Consider the following 17325-nt stretch of genomic DNA (forward strand, 5'->3'; position numbering starts at 1 on the left):
TTCTGTCTGTCTGTCTGTCTGTCATGCTCCAAAATTGTGTCACCGTGACAGTGTCACCGTGACATGTCCTTACGGTGACACAAAGCTGATTGGGCGCTGGGCTCGCCATGGCCCCGCCCCCCCACACCGATTGGCCGCTCGCCCAGGCTGCGCCCCCACACGGATTGGCCAGCCGCTCGCCCAGCCTCCACCCCCCCCCCACAGATTGGCCTCTCGCCCCGGCACCCTGCAGGCATTGGCAATTCGGCCACGCCCCGCCCCCCTCACGCAACGCACGTTAGCTCTGGCCCCGCCCACCTCCCCCCGCGCATTCCCCGAACTGACAGGGCTGTCACGGAGGTGAGTACTGTACTCCCTCCCCCCCTCCCCCCCCCCCGCGCATTCCCCGAACTGACACGGCTGTTAAGGGGGGTGAGTACTGTACTCCCCCCCCCCCCCCCCCATCCCCCATCCCCCGCTCGCACGGGAGTGGTGTGGGCTCCCGTGCGAGCGGGGGACGGGATACGTTGGCATGGTTACAAGCGCATCGAGGTCCTGTAGCGGCGGAAGATCCACACGCACACACACACACACACACACATCAGCTCACACTCACTCTCACACTCACTCTCACACACACCTCACACACACATCACATCGCATCCACACACTCACAGCATCCGGCGATATCCCTTGCTTCTCGGCCTCGATACTGTGCTGTTGTGACCTTCCAGGACCTGACGGAGGATCACATGGCCAGAAGCATGTGGTATCTCCGGATGTTGTGACTGTGAGCGCGTATGTGCGATATCGTCAGTGTCTGTGTGTGTGAGTGTATGCGATCGGGTGTGTGTGTGTCGGGATCGGGTGTGTGTGAGTGGATGCGATCGTGTGTGTGAGTGGATGCGATCGTGTGTGTGAGTGGATGCGATCGTGTGTGTGAGTGTCGGGATCGGGTGTGTGTGAGTGTATGCGATCGTGTGTGTGAGTGGATGCGATCGTGTGTGTGAGTGTCGCTAGAGGAGGGGACAGAGAGGGGCTGAGGCTGGGGACAGAGAGGGGCTGAGGCTGGGGACAGAGAGGGGCTGAGGCTGGGGACAGAGAGGGGCTGATGCTGGGGACAGAGCGGGGCTGAGGCTGGGGACAGAGAGGGGCTGAGGCTGGGGACAGAGAGGGTCTGAGGCTGGGGACAGAGAGGGGCTGAGGCTGGGGACAGAGAGGGGCTGAGGCTGGGGACAGAGAGGGGCTGAGGCTGGGGACAGAGAGGGGCTGAGGCTGGGGACAGAGAGGGGCTGAGGCTGGGGACAGAGAGGGGCTGAGGCTGGGGACAGAGAGGGGCTGAGGCTGGGGACAGAGAGGGGCTGAGGCTGGGGACAGAGAGGGGCTGAGGCTGGGGACAGAGACGGGCTGATGCTGGGGACAGAAGGCTGATGCTGCGGGTAGAGAGGCTGATGCTGGTGCAGCATGGGGGATGGATTACAATGGGGGGTGCGCAGCATGGGGGATGGAGCACGTTTGGGAGTGCGCAGCATGGGGAATGGAGCACGTTTGGGAGTGCGCAGCATGGCGGATGGAGCACGTTTGGGAGTGCGCAGCATGGCGGATGGAGCACGTTTGGGAGTGCGCAGCATGGCGGATGGAGCACGTTTGGGAGTGCGCAGCATGGCGGATGGAGCACGTTTGGGAGTGCGCAGCATGGCGGATGGAGCACGTTTGGGAGTGCGCAGCATGGCGGATGGAGCACGTTTGGGAGTGCGCAGCATGGCGGATGGAGCACGTTTGGGAGTGCGCAGCATGGCGGATGGAGCACGTTTGGGAGTGCGAAGCATGGCGGATGGAGCACGTTTGGGAGTGCGCAGCCTGGCGGATGGAGCACGTTTGGGAGTGCGCAGCATGGCGGATGGTGCACGTTTGGGAGTCCGCAGCATGGCGGATGGTGCACGTTTGGGAGTGCGCAGCATGGCGGATGGAGCACGATGGGAAGTGCACAACACACCACACACACACTGGGAACCACAAACAACTGCCCTACACAGACACCTACACACACAGACAACGCTGCACACACACAACACCCAACACACAAACACCGCGGCACACACAAATATACGCACATACCGCACAACACACACATTGCACAAAACATACCTCCCCCCAAAACACACCACACACACACAAACCGCGCAACACACAACGCTACAGACACACAGCGCTCCACAAACAACGCAACACACATACAACACCGCTCTCACCCCCGTCACACCCAGACAACACCCAGAACATGTACAGCGCCTACACAAACACTTGGTAACTACACACAACATATATATATATAACAAAAATCATACATGAACTACACAATACGTAAATTCTAGAATACCCGATGCGTAGAATCGGGCCACCTTCTAGTCACAGTATAATGCCCTCGCTGCACCCTCCCATCACAGTATAATGCCCTCGCTGCACCCTCTCATCACAGTATAATGCCCTCGCTGCACCCTCCCATCACAGTATAATGCCCTCGCTGCACCCTCCCATCACAGTATAATGCCCTCGCTGCACCCTCTCATCACAGTATAATGCCCTCGCTGCACCCTCCCATCACAGTATAATGCCCTCGCTGCACCCTCTCACCACAGTATAATGCCCTCGCTGCACCCTCCCATCACAGTATAATGCCCTCGCTGCACCCTCCCATCACAGTATAATGCCCTCGCTGCACCCTCCCATCACAGTATAATGCCCTCGCTGCACCCTCTCACCACAGTATAATGCCCTCGCTGCACCCTCCCATCACAGTATAATGCCCTCGCTGCACCCTCTCACCACAGTATAATGCCCTCGCTGCATCCACCCATCACAGTATAATGCCCTCGCTGCACCCTCTCACCACAGTATAATGCCCTCGCTGCACCCTCTCACCACAGTATAATGCCCTCGCTGCACCCTCTCACCACAGTATAATGCCCTCACTGCACCCTCCCATCACAGTATAATGCCCTCGCTGCACCCTCCCATCACAGTATAATGCCCTCGCTGCACCCTCTCACCACAGTATAGTGCCCTCGCTGCACCCTCTCACCACAGTGTAGTGCCCTCGCTGCACCCTCTCACCACAGTGTAGTGCCCTCGCTGCACCCTCTCACCACAGTACAGTGCCCTCGCTGCACCCTCTCACCACAGTATAGTGCCCTCGCTGCACCCTCTCACCACAGTATAGTGCCCTCGCTGCACCCTCTCACCACAGTATAGTGCCCTCGCTGCACCCTCTCACCACAGTATAGTGCCCTCGCTGCACCCTCTCATCACAGTATAATGCCCTCGCTGCACCCTCTCATCACAGTATAATGCCCTCGCTGCACCCTCTCACCACAGTATAATGCCCTCGCTGCACCCTCTCACCAGAGTATAATGCCCTCGCTGCACCCTCTCACCACAGTATAATGCCCTCGCTGCACCCTCTCACCAGAGTATAATGCCCTCGCTGCACCCTCTCACCACAGTATAATGCCCTCGCTGCACCCTCTCACCACAGTATAATGCCCTCGCTGCACCCTCTCACCACAGTATAATGCCCTCGCTGCACCCTCTCACCACAGTATAATGCCCTCGCTGCACCCTCTCACCACAGTATAATGCCCTCGCTGCACCCTCTCACCACAGTATAATGCCCTCGCTGCACCCTTTCACCACAGTATAATACCCTCGCTGCACCCTCCCATCACAGTATAATGCCCTCGCTGCACCCTCTCACCACATTATAATGCCCTCGCTGCACCCTCTCACCACAGTATAATGCCCTCGCTGCACCCTCTCACCACAGTATAATGCCCTCGCTGCACCCTCCCACCACAGTATAATGCCCTCGCTGCACCCTCTCACCACAGTATAATGCCCTCGCTGCACCCTCTCACCACAGTATAATGCCCTCGCTGCACCCTCTCACCACAGTATAATGCCCTCGCTGCACCCTTTCACCACAGTATAATGCCCTCGCTGCACCCTCCCATCTTAGTATAGTGCCCTCGCTGCACCCTCTCACCACAGTATAATACCCTCGCTGCACCCTCCCATCACAGTATAATGCCCTCGCTGCACCCTCTCACCACAGTATAATGCCCTCGCTGCACCCTCCCATCTTAGTATAGTGCCCTCGCTGCACCCTCTCACCTCAGTATAATGCCCTCGCTGCACCCTCTCACCACAGTATAATACCCTCGCTGCACCCTCTCACCACAGTATAATGCCCTCGCTGCACCCTCTCACCACAGTATAATGCCCTCGCTGCACCCTCTCACCACAGTATAATGCCCTCGCTGCACCCTCTCACCACAGTATAATACCCTCGCTGCACCCTCCCATCACAGTATAATGCCCTCGCTGCACCCTCTCACCACAGTATAATGCCCCCTGGCAACCCTGCTCCTACAATATAATGCCCTTGCTGCACTCACCCACTGTATAATTCCTTGCCTCTATGGTCCCCCTCCTCGCAGTCACCTCACCTCACGTCACCTGACGGTTCCTGCACCACTATAACATTACACTGAATCTTGATTCTGATCACACAAATATCGTCAATGTCGGTACAGACCCCAATATTATGGTGTAGCTCCCAATACGGGAGTCTTCCTCCAGATTAGGGACAGTCAAGCAGTAATATATGCAGCACTTCTGCTTTGGTGATGCCCTGAATGTCTGTGATTTTCTTGCTGTATAGTCATGTGACCTTTCTAGCCAATCCCTGGCCACAGCAGTCAGTCGTTAAAATGACGGCACTTTGAAAGGGGAACATCACTTGGCTTTGTCAGTCTCCTTCACCCCTATTAAACTGCTCACTTGGGGTTTAGATTTTCCCTCCCTCATTTTACAGATGTTTACTTCTATTTCAAAGCGTGCTATCATTAAAGAGATTGTCCGGGATTTTAACACTGATGGCCTCTCCTTAGGATAGGTCCTTATTGTCTGACTAGAAGGTGGCCCGATTCTACGCATCGGGTATTCTAGAATTTACGTATTGTGTAGTTCATGTATGATTTTTGTTATATATATATATGTTGTGTGTAGTTACCAAGTGTTTGTGTAGGCGCTGTACATGTTCTGGGTGTTGTCTGGGTGTGACGGGGGTGAGAGCGGTGTTGTATGTGTGTTGCGTTGTTTGTGGAGCGCTGTGTGTCTGTAGCGTTGTGTGTTGCGCGGTTTGTGTGTGTGTGGTGTGTTTTGGGGGGAGGTATGTTTTGTGCAATGTGTGTGTTGTGCGGTATGTGCGTATATTTGTGTGTGCCGCGGTGTTTGTGTGTTGGGTGTTGTGTGTGTGCAGCGTTGTCTGTGTGTGTAGGTGTCTGTGTAGGGCAGTTGTTTGTGGTTCCCAGTGTGTGTGTGTGTGTGTGGTGTGTTGTGCACTTCCCATCGTGCTCCATCCGCCATGCTGCGCACTCCCAAACGTGCACCATCCGCCATGCTGCGCACTCCCAAACGTGCACCATCCGCCATGCTGCGCACTCCCAAACGTGCTCCATCCGCCAGGCTGCGCACTCCCAAACGTGCTCCATCCGCCAGGCTGCGCACTCCCAAACGTGCTCCATCCGCCATGCTTCGCACTCCCAAACGTGCTCCATCCGCCATGCTGCGCACTCCCAAACGTGCTCCATCCGCCATGCTGCGCACTCCCAAACGTGCTCCATCCGCCATGCTGCGCACTCCCAAACGTGCTCCATCCGCCATGCTGCGCACTCCCAAACGTGCTCCATCCGCCATGCTGCGCACTCCCAAACGTGCTCCATCCGCCATGCTGCGCACTCCCAAACGTGCTCCATCCGCCATGCTGCGCACTCCCAAACGTGCTCCATCCGCCATGCTGCGCACTCCCAAACGTGCTCCATCCGCCATGCTGCGCACTCCCAAACGTGCTCCATCCGCCATGCTGCGCACTCCCAAACGTGCTCCATCCGCCATGCTGCGCACTCCCAAACGTGCTCCATTCCCCATGCTGCGCACTCCCAAACGTGCTCCATCCCCCATGCTGCGCACCCCCCATTGTAATCCATCCCCCATGCTGCACCAGCATCAGCCTCTCTACCCGCAGCATCAGCCTTCTGTCCCCAGCATCAGCCCGTCTCTGTCCCCAGCCTCAGCCCCTCTCTGTCCCCAGCCTCAGCCCCTCTCTGTCCCCAGCCTCAGCCCCTCTCTGTCCCCAGCCTCAGCCCCTCTCCGTCCCCAGCCTCAGACCCTCTCTGTCCCCAGCCTCAGACCCTCTCTGTCCCCAGCCTCAGACCCTCTCTGTCCCCAGCCTCAGCCCCTCTCTGTCCCCAGCCTCAGCCCCTCTCTGTCCCCAGCCTCAGCCCCTCTCTGTCCCCAGCCTCAGCCCCTCTCTGTCCCCAGCCTCAGCCCCTCTCTGTCCCCAGCCTCAGCCCCTCTCTGTCCCCTCCTCTGGCGACACTCACACACACGATCGCATCCACTCACACACACGATCGCATACACTCACACACACCCGATCCCGACACTCACACACACGATCGCATCCACTCACACACACGATCGCATCCACTCACACACACGATCGCATCCACTCACACACACCCGATCCCGACACACACACACCCGATCGCATACACTCACACACACAGACACTGACGATATCGCACATACGCGCTCACAGTCACAACATCCGGAGATACCACATGCTTCTGGCCATGTGATCCTCCGTCAGGTCCTGGAAGGTCACAACAGCACAGTATCGAGGCCGAGAAGCAAGGGATATCGCCGGATGCTGTGAGTGTGTGGATGCGATGTGATGTGTGTGTGAGGTGTGTGTGAGAGTGAGTGTGAGCTGATGTGTGTGTGTGTGTGTGTGCGTGTGGATCTTCCGCCGCTACAGGACCTCGATGCGCTTGTAACCATGCCAACGTATCCCGTCCCCCGCTCGCACGGGAGCCCACACCACTCCCGTGCGAGCGGGGGATGGGGGATGGGGGGGGGAGTACAGTACTCACCCCCCTTAACAGCCGTGTCAGTTCGGGGAATGCGCGGGGGGGGGGAGAGGGGGGGGGGGGGGAGTACAGTACTCACCTCCGTGACAGCCCTGTCAGTTCGGGGAATGCGCGGGGGGAGGTGGGCGGGGCCAGAGCTAACGTGCGTTGCGTGAGGGGGGCGGGGCGTGGCGTGGCCGAATTGCCAATGCCTGCAGGGTGCCGGGGCGAGAGGCCAATCTGTGGGGGGGGCGGAGGCTGGGCGAGCGGCTGGCCAATCCGTGTGGGGGCGCAGCCTGGGCGAGCGGCCAATCGGTGTGGGGGGGCGGGGCCATGGCGAGCCCAGCGGCCAATCAGCTTTGTGTCACCGTAAGGACATGTCACGGTGACACTGTCACGGTGACACAATTTTGGAGCATGACAGACAGACAGACAGACAGAATAAGGCAATTATATATATAGACTAGAAGGTGGCCCGATTCTACGCATCGGGTATTCTAGAATTTACGTATTGTGTAGTTCATGTATGATTTTTGTTATATATATATATATAGATGTTGTTGTGTGTAGTTACCAAGTGTCTGTGTAGGGCGCTGTACATGTTCTGAGTGTCGCGGGGGGTGAGAGCGGTGTTGTATGTGTGTTGCGTGTGTTGCGTTGTTTGTGGAGCGCTGTGTGTCTGTAGCGTTGTGTGTGTGTTGTGCGGTTTGTGTGTGTGTGGTGTGTTTTGGGGGGAGGTATGTTTTGAGCAATGTGTGTGTTGTGCAGTATGTGCGTATATTTGTGTGTGCAGCGTTGTCTGTGTGTGTGGGTGTCTGTGTAGGGCGTTGTTTGTGATTCCTAGTGTGTGTGTGTTGTGCAGTGCGCGTGTGTGTGTGTGTTGGGGGGAGGTGTGCACCTCCCATCGTGCTCCATCCCCCATGCTGCGCACCCCCCATCGTGCTGCATCCCCCATGCTGCGCACTCCCAAACGTGCTCCATCCGCCATGCTGCGCACTCCCAAACGTGGTCCATCCGCCATGCTGCGCACTCCCAAACGTGCTCCATCCGCCATACTGCGCACTCCCCATCGTGCTGCATCCCCCATGCTGTGCACTCCCAAACGTGCTCCATCCGCCATGCTGCGCACTCCCCATCGTGCTCTATCCGCCATGCTGCACACTCCCAAACGTGCTCCATCCGCCATGCTGCGCACTCCCAAACGTGCTCCATCCGCCATGCTGCGCACCCCCTATCATGCTCCATCCGCCATGCTCCGCACTCCCAAACGTGCTCCACCCGCCATGCTGCGCACTCCCAAACGTGCTCCATCCGCCATGCTGCGCACTCCCAAACGTGCTCCATCCGCCATGCTGCGCACTCCCAAACGTGCTCCATCCGCCATGCTGCGCACTCCCAAACGTGCTCCATCCGCCAGGCTGCGCACTCCCAAACGTGCTCCATCCGCCATACTGCGCACTCCCCATCGTGCACCATCCGGCATGCTGCGCACTCCCAAACGTGCTCCATCCGCCATGCTGCGCACTTCCAAACGTGCTCCATCCGCCATGCTGCGCACTCCCAAACGTGCTCCATCCGCCATGCTGCGCACTCCCAAACGTGCTCCATCCGCCATGCTGCGCGCTCCCAAACGTGGTCCATCCGCCATGCTGCGCACTCCCAAACGTGCTCCATCCGCCATGCTGCGCACTCCGAAACGTGCTCCATCCGCCATACTGCGCACTCCCAAACGTGCTCCATCCGCCATACTGCGCACTCCCCATCGTGCACCATCCGGCATGCTGCGCACTCCCAAACGTGTTCCATCCGTCATGCTGCGCACTCCCAAACGTGCTCCATCCGTCATGCTGCGCACTCCCAAACGTGCTCCATCCGCCATGCTGCGCACCCCCCATCATGCTCCATCCGCTTGGGAGTGCGCAGCATGCCGGATGGTGCACGATGGGGAGTGCGCAGTATGGCGGATGGAGCACGTTTGGGAGTGCGCAGTATGGCGGATGGAGCACGTTTGGGAGTGCGCAGCATGGCGGATGGACCACGTTTGGGAGTGCGCAGCATGGCGGATGGACCACGTTTGGGAGTGCGCAGCATGGCGGATGGACCACGTTTGGGAGTGCGCAGCATGGGGGATGCAGCACGATGGGGAGTGCGCAGTATGGCGGATGGAGCACGTTTGCTCAGCCTCTCTCCTTCCAGCCTCCCTCAGCATCAGCCTCCCCCTCCCAGCCTTCCCCAAGATCAGCCTCTCTGCTCCCAGCCTCCTCCAGCACGCCGTGCTCCTCTGCCGACACTCACCCACACCCGATCGCATCCACTCACCCACACAACCGATCGCATCCACTCACCCACACACCCGATCGCATCCACTCACACACACCCGATCGCATCCACTCACCCACACAACCGATCGCATCCACTCACCCACACACCCGATCGCATCCACTCACACACACCCGATCGCATCCACTCACACACACCCGATCGCATCCACTCACACACACCCGATCGCATACACTCACACACACCCGATCGCATACACTCACACACACCCGATCGCATACACTCACACCCACCCGATCGCATACACTCACACCCACCCGATCGCATACACTCACACACACCCGATCGCATACACTCACACACACAGACACTGACGATATTGCACATACGCGCTGATACTCACAACATCCGGGGATATCACATGCTTCTGGCCATGTGATCCTCCGTCAGGTCCTGGAAGCTCACAGCACAATATCGCCGCCGAGAAGCAAGCGATATCCCAGGATGTTGTGAGTATTTGGATGCGATGTGATGTGTGTGTGTGAGTGAGTGTGATCTGATTTGTGTGTGTGCTGTTATGTTATGTATGTTCCGCAGCTGCAGGACCTTGATGTGTGGATGCGATGTGATGTGTGTGTGAGGTGTGTGTGAGAGTGAGTGTGAGCCGGTGTACACTGGTAACTATGATACACATCGGGTAACTAAGGGACCTTAGTTACCCGATGTGTATAATGGTTACCAGCTTTCACGGCCTCCGTTAAGATCCCAGCATCGCAAGGTTATGTCTGGCGCTGCCGGGATCCTGACGGAGCCGGTGTAGAAGCAAGAGATATCCCAGGATGTTGTGATGTGTGGATGTGATGTGTGAGGTGTGTGTGAGGTGTGTGTGAGAGTGAGTGTGATCTGATGTGTGTGTACTCACCTGGGAATCGGAGCCCCGTGTCAGTTGGGCCACAGCGAGCGTGCATTGCGTGAGGGGGGCGGGGCCTGCAGAGAGCCGGGGCGAGAGGCCAATCCGTGTGGGGGGGCGGGGCCATGGCGAGCCCAGCGGCCAATCAGCTTTGTGTCACCGTAAGGACACAATTTCGGAGCATGACAGACAGACAGACAGATAGACAGACAGACAGACAGACAGACAGACAGACAGAATAAGGCAATTATATATATAGATCAGTGCGAGACCTGGTGCCTCTGCCTGCCAGAACGACTGTTTTGCATTTCCCAGTACAAATAGGCTGCTATAGAGACCTTTATCTGCTAAAGAACTCATTTTTATTTTTTGTTATCACCAAAATCAATGACATGTCCACACTCTCTTATCGGAGTACGACATAACAATGTATTCGTATTTTCTATCATGTCTCACACAAACCTATGAATCTCGTGAGCCAAATGAAGCCTACTTAAAAAAGGCAGGTGTGAGATCTGGAGTCTGAAGGAGCGTAGGAGCTACCTAGGAGGAGACAGTGGCCAGGCAACGAAGGGTGCTGTCACTAGATGGGAGGACAAGGCCTTTTCATGGTTCCCCCTCCATCTCCAATGTAGCTACCAGTGACCATTGCTGTTGCCACTCGCTGACATGAGCCGCAGGTTTAAGATCCCTGATGTAGATCTGCCTCACTGACTCTATATTGACCAGCTTTTAGCTTATTTATGAGAATATGGAGGGCTGGATAATCAATGTTATAGCAGCCAGAGATGGTTCTGGCTTTAACTGTTCATGTGATGCTTTACTAATGCATCATGGGATAGATGGAACAAAACAGAAAGTGTAATCTGGGGATCAAGATAAAGGATCAAAAGAACCTAGATGAGGCTGAACTACGTGGAAGTACCGGTAATTACTCCTGGTATTAAAGACATGCAGAGTGTGACAATCAGGTCTGGTTGCAGGGGCGGGACATTATAACTGGATCGGTTCTTTAATAAGTTTTATTTGCTATCTATTGTAGCTAGTCTTTATGCTTTTTACCTCAGATAACCACATTTTCTCTTTTTGCAGATACCTCCATATTCTTATGGTTTTTTGGTCTTTCCTTGCTGGGGTTGTTACATTGTATTGCACTCTGGAGCCCGAATCTCTCCTTCCTAATATTCTTTTTAATATAAAACATAAGCCCAAGGTACAGTATTTAATTACATTTTTATTGCACTTTTGAACGTCGATTAATAATGAGTTAGAAGGGCCTAAAGAAGCCGAAAGGCTCTGACAGCCCATCCCCATATGTAAAAACTCTGAACACATTCAAAGCGGCTCTGACATCTGCGGTGCTTGTGTTATTACATACATTACATCTATTGAGGTGTCAGAAAATCAGATTTTGCAACAGACCTTGTACCACAGGCTGTTACTGTATGGCCATTGACGGTGGTTTATAACCCTTACAATAAGTAGATCAAAAAGCATCCCCTTGCTGGGTTGTCCAATCAGCCATACTGACAGGTTTTACCCTATATACACAGAGAGAGAGGCTTGTCAGTGTAGATGAGCAGGCGGGAAGAAGCCAGGATCTGCCTCTTCGCTTAATCACCTCGTCAACCAAAGTTAGGGGTGCTTCACACATAGCGAGATCGCTGCTGAGTCACGTTTTTTGTGACGCAGCAGTGACCTTATTAGCCATCTCGCTGTGTGTGACACTGAGCAGCGATTTGGCCCCTGCTGTGAGATCGCTGCTCATTACACACAGCTCTGGTTCATTTTTTGACGTTACTCTCCCGCTGTGAAGCACACATTGCTGTGTGTGACAGCGAGAGAGCAACGATCTGAATGTGCAGGGAGCTGGCGTCTGGCAGCCTGCGGTAAGCTGTAACTAAGGTAAATAGCGGGTAACCAAGGGAAGCCCTTTCTTGGTTACCCGATATTTACCTTGGTTACTAGCACCGCCGCTCTCACGCTGTCAGTGCCAACTCCCTGCTCCCTGCACACGTAGCTGGAGTACAGATCGGGTAAATAAGCACAGCGGTTTGCTTATTAACCCGATGTGTACTGTGGCTAGGAGTGCAGGGAGCCAGCGCTCAGCAGTGTGCGCTGGTAACAAAGGTAAATATTGGGTAACCAAGCCCTTGGTTACCCGATATTTACCTTAGTTACCAAGTGCACGCGTCGCTGCTGGCTGGGGGCTGGTCACTGGTCGCTGGTGAGATCTGCTTGATTGACAGCTCACCAGCGACCATGTAGCGACGCAGCAGCGATCCTGACCAGGTCAGATCGCTGGTGGGATCGCTGGAGCGTCGCTAAAGTGTGACGGTACCCTAAGCCTATGATGTTTACAATGTAGGAGACTGCCTCCACGTGAATCAGCTGACACGTCCCTTTAAACAGAACCTCTCAGCATGATTTTGTTATGTAAAGTTTAATACTGATTATCTTGATACATTTGGTAAAGAAATCCACTTTGTTGTTCCTCTTTTATCCCCATTTGTAGTTTTCTGCTAATTATATTTTGGTGCACAGGGGCCGGACTATACACGGGAACTTTTCTCCGTCTGTGGTTTACTGGCCACAATGCCTGTTTCCAGTCTGTGAATAATGGGTCACTGCTAAGATTTCAAACATAGAAAGCCGGTCATTTGTAGACAGAGGGTCGGGGAATCACAGACAGGGAGGAGAAGACCCAGTGTACAGTCCGACCACTGTGCTTCGAAATATAATTACTAGTAAACAAACTTCAAATGGCGATCAAAGAAGAACAGATTGGATTTCTTCACCAAAGGTATTAATTTAATCAATATTACAGTACCATTGCAGTCATGTCTTTACAGTACAATACAAAATCTTACTGACAGGTTCTCTTTTATCTGAAAATAAAAATGGTAATCACAATCATTTTTGGCTTACCGGTTTAGCTACTTAGCCCAGAAAAGGCTTTTATTTCTAAAATGGCAACTTAGTTGTGGCCATACTTTGCATCGTTGTCAAATCTACCTGTTTTCCTTAGTGCATTTTGTATACTAGTCGTTCTTTAACTATAGTATAGTAAAAATTCACATAACAGCTTGTCTGTGTCTTCTCTGTAGCAGGCAGAAATACAAGAGCTTTTCCCACAAGGCCATAGCTGTGCAGTGTGCGGTAATGTTAAGTGCAAAAGGCATAGGTAAGTGGAATCCTAATGTACTATAAAGCTAAACCCTGCTTCATTGTATCTATGGGTAAAAGTTGTAATGTATTTCAGGCCAACGCTGCAGCTGGAAAACTATCAGCCATGGCTGGACTTGAAGGTTTCTTCCAAAGTTGATGCATCGCTCTCCGAGGTATTATAATGTTCTGAAAACTTAAGGGTGCTTTACACGCTGCGATATCGCTAACTATATATCGTCGGGGTCACGGTGTTTGTGACGCACACCCGGCGTCCTTAGCGGCATCGTAGCGTGTAACACGTTCGAGCGACCTTAGACAATCGCAAAAGAGACAAAAATCGTTCGTTTTGGAGAGGTTGTCCAAACACCAAAAATCGTTGTCTTGTACGTAGCGATGTTGTTCCTCGTTCCTGCAGCATCACACATCACTATGTGTAACACCGCTGGAGCGACAAACATCTACTTACCTGCCTCCACCGGCAATGAGGAAGGAAGGAGGTGGGCGGCATGGTCCGGCCGCTCATCTCCACCCCTCCGCTTCTATTGTCTGGCCGCTTAGTGACGCCGCAGCGACGTCGCTTTGACGCCGAACACACCTCCTAAAGTACCCCTTACTCCTACAATGTAGCTAATACTTCAAAGCAATTGGAGGCTGTTTACGAAAAGAAAATGCCATTTTTTTTTTTATTTACAGCAACAATCAAGTAATCAAGTTTTTTTTTTTTTGGGGGGGGGGGTTCTTCAACCCTGGAGTATGCTTTTAATCTAAGGTCCCTTCTCCCAGTCCTATACTGACCGCATGGCATCGTCAAGTTTTATTAACGCTGCTTCGGTCCTGCGGCACCGTCTTGTGACTGTAACTTTTGAATGGCTGGAAGTCAGACGTTACATCACAAGCTCCCAATGCAAGTCTATGAGAGCCAGAGAGAGGCTCCCATAGAGGTGCATTGAGTTGGGACATACGGCGCTCTCCATGAAACACTGGAGCTGCAGACAGATTACAAACTGCCAGAGACCGACGGGAGCGGCGGATAAGTATAAGACTGGGGGCAGGGAAGTTAGATTAGAAGCACCACTCCAGTGGTGAATTAAACACAAATTCTGGAGAGGTGCTTTACATTCAGAATTTAATAATTTGGGTTAAAAGGTACACACTGGGTATGGTTAATCCATAGTACAGCATTCTAGGCATTCAGAAGACACTAAATATGTTATGGTGGTTGTGACTGTTCATTGGGTTATTATCCATTATTTCCTTTATAGGTGTTTGAACTCGTGCTGGAAAACTTTGTTTACCCCTGGTATCGGTATGTTGATAACCCAAATCATTACCTAATTGATATATCTATGGCTCTCTCTTGTTTTATTTTCTTGGTTCAGAGTAGGGGCACATGCCCATCCTACGTGTGATGTTGCCGCATACTGACAGAATTAACTACAGTTGTTAATGGCTTGCTGTTTTTGTTTTATTTATTTTTGGATAACCCTTTACAGCCATTAAAGGGAACCTGTCACCAGATTTGTCCCCTATAAGCTGCGGCCACCACTGGTAAGCTCTTAAATACAGCATTTTAGAACGCTGTACATAAGTACCAAGCACACTCTGTATAACATAAAAAAACAGCTTTTATTATACTCACCTGCAGGGCTGTCAGGTAAGAAAGGTATGGCTGGTCTCGATCCGCCGCCTTCTCTCTTCCTTCCATCACTATCCTCCTTCCCAATGAGAGCAGAGCAAAGTATTGTAGTGTGCAGGTGCGAGGAAAGGTCAAAAAACACCTGTGCATGCGCACTTCAATACTTTGATCTGCCCTCAGCCGGGTAGAGAAAAGTGCACATGCACAGGAACAACGGCAAACTCTATGTGGATGACGTAGGATGCGTCAGCCACACAAAGCAAGGACGACAGTGATCGCAAGAAGAGACGGACCAAGACCAGAGATGCCCATCAGACCCAACTGCCCTGCAGGTGAGTATAATAAGGGATATTTTTTATGTTATACAGATCGGCTTGGGCTCTTATATACATTATTCTAAAATGCCGTATATAAGAGCTCAGTGGTGGTGGCCGCAAGTTATAGAGGACAAATCTGGTGACAGGTTCCCTTTAACAATACATGATCAAGTTACTCATTTCCCTATAGCCCATTTGACAACCACTGCAAATATCAGGCCGCAGCTGCTACAGTATGATGACCCTACCCTACATGACACCTCTGATCCGTGGTTTTTTTGTGGCTTTCGCTTTCGTTACTTTGTTGTAAAACTAAGTAGACTGCAATGTTCATTCACTTAAGTGTTGTAAGAATTGTCAATACATTTCTTTTCTTTATCGTTCCTATGGGAGACCCAGACATTGGGTGTATAGCTTCTGCCTCCGGAGGACACACAAAGTACTACACTAAAAAAGTGTAGCTCCTCCCTCTGAGCATATACACCCCCTGGATAACCAAATCTAGCCAGTTCATTGCTTTGTGTTCAGGAGGCATACATCCACACATGCATTCTCATCTGATTTTTCATTTTGGAAAGTGTTTGAAGAAAAGCGGGTCCAAGCCTGGACTCCCGGCATGTCCCTTCTCACCCCACTATGTCGGCGTTGTTGTTAAGGTTGATTCCAGGGCTGGAGCCTTACATGCCGCGCTCCTTCACCATCCCTCGGGCTCTGGCTTGAAGTGGGAGCCAGCATGGTTCTCCCTGCTTTGCAGGAGACCGGTCTCCATCCGCAGCCCTTCAGGATCCTGCTGGACGGAGCACTCATCCCCAGGGACTTGAAACCCTGCGTCTCACAAGCTAAGTATCTGAGACGTTTATGTTCGGGGGGTCCCTTGTACTTTATTGTTGGGGAGAGTGTGCTGTGTAACTGTTCTGACATTTCCGGCCGGTTCTCTGGTTGTCACCTGAGAACCGCGCCGATGGAGCCTGCGCGCCGGCCGCATCGCTTAAATTTAGGCCTTTGCTTCGCCTGAGGCCTAGTTTCGATTTCACTGCCCTTGCATGTCAATCATGCAGAGGGACAGTGCGGCTCCGCCCAGCGGCCGTTCGGCACAGGGGAGGGACACTCCTCTCTGAGTAAATGTCCCCTCCCCTGTAAATCTCCTTGGCCCTCCAGATCCCGCTCTCAGAGTAGGTCCCGCCCCCTCTCCTCGCTCCGGCGCCATTTTATCAGCGTTCTCTCAGCGATCGGCGCTGGCTGCAGCATCCCTGCTAATCTGTCTGGGGGTCCGGGCTGTGGGATCTGGAGGGCACACAAACGGTCTGGTAAGCCACAACCTCCGGTTGTGGACCTGCTTATATACTCTCTGGGGGTCATTCTGGTTCAGAGCCCCCACTTCAGCAGCATGTCTCACACAAGGAGCAAGGCTGCAAGGCTGTACTCAATATGCACTGCATGTAAGCTCATACTGCCTGAACCGAGCACATATCCACATTGTGATGCCTGCTCTAACCTGACAATGCCTCAGCCTGGAATCGCACCCACAGTGGTCCCTCCGGCTGCTCCAGCTCCGGTGGCTGAACCCCCGGCTTGGGTAGAATCCTTCTCTAGGTCAATCTCCCAGTCTTTTGCCGACTCCATGGGACAGCTGTCCCGGACTTTGTTGAACATGCATCAGCCCCCTTCTCAGGGCGCCTCTGCTGCTAGGGCTCTCTCAGCGGAGCTCACAGAGGATTCTTCATCTGGTCCCAGACCCCGTCCTCCTAAGAGGAGACGCAGGGCTCCCTCTCTTTCCTCGTCCCGCGGCTCTGATTCAAGAGCTGACTCGCAGGACGAGGAGGATGCCGTTACTGGGGGCTCGGAGGCGGCCTCCATGTGCCCCATTGATCTGTCCGAAAGTGACTCAGATGTTAGTGATTTGATTGCGTCCATTAATTCTGTACTGGACCTCAATCCGCCAGTATCAGAGGAGCAACCCTCTCTGGCAGAAAAGCACCAGTTTACCTTGCCTAAGAGGACAAGGAGTGTGTTTTTTAACCACTCCAGTTTTCAGGCCACTGTGACCAAGCCTAGGGCCTGTCC

General features: G+C 53.6%; 1 protein-coding gene across 1 annotated transcript in view; it reads left to right on the forward strand.

Annotated features, from left to right (window-relative positions):
- SNX14 (sorting nexin 14) overlaps positions 1-17325 on the forward strand; it is a 113177-nt gene that overhangs the window by 7713 nt on the left and 88139 nt on the right. The window contains exons 2-5 of the mRNA XM_075341496.1: positions 11233-11353; positions 13248-13324; positions 13403-13481; positions 14571-14681. Coding sequence (XP_075197611.1) covers positions 11233-11353; positions 13248-13324; positions 13403-13481; positions 14571-14681 — 388 coding nt within the window. The remainder of the gene's footprint in view (positions 1-11232; positions 11354-13247; positions 13325-13402; positions 13482-14570; positions 14682-17325) is intronic.

The sequence above is a fragment of the Anomaloglossus baeobatrachus genome, chromosome 3, assembly GCF_048569485.1.
Source record: "Anomaloglossus baeobatrachus isolate aAnoBae1 chromosome 3, aAnoBae1.hap1, whole genome shotgun sequence".
NCBI lineage: Eukaryota > Metazoa > Chordata > Amphibia > Anura > Aromobatidae > Anomaloglossus > Anomaloglossus baeobatrachus.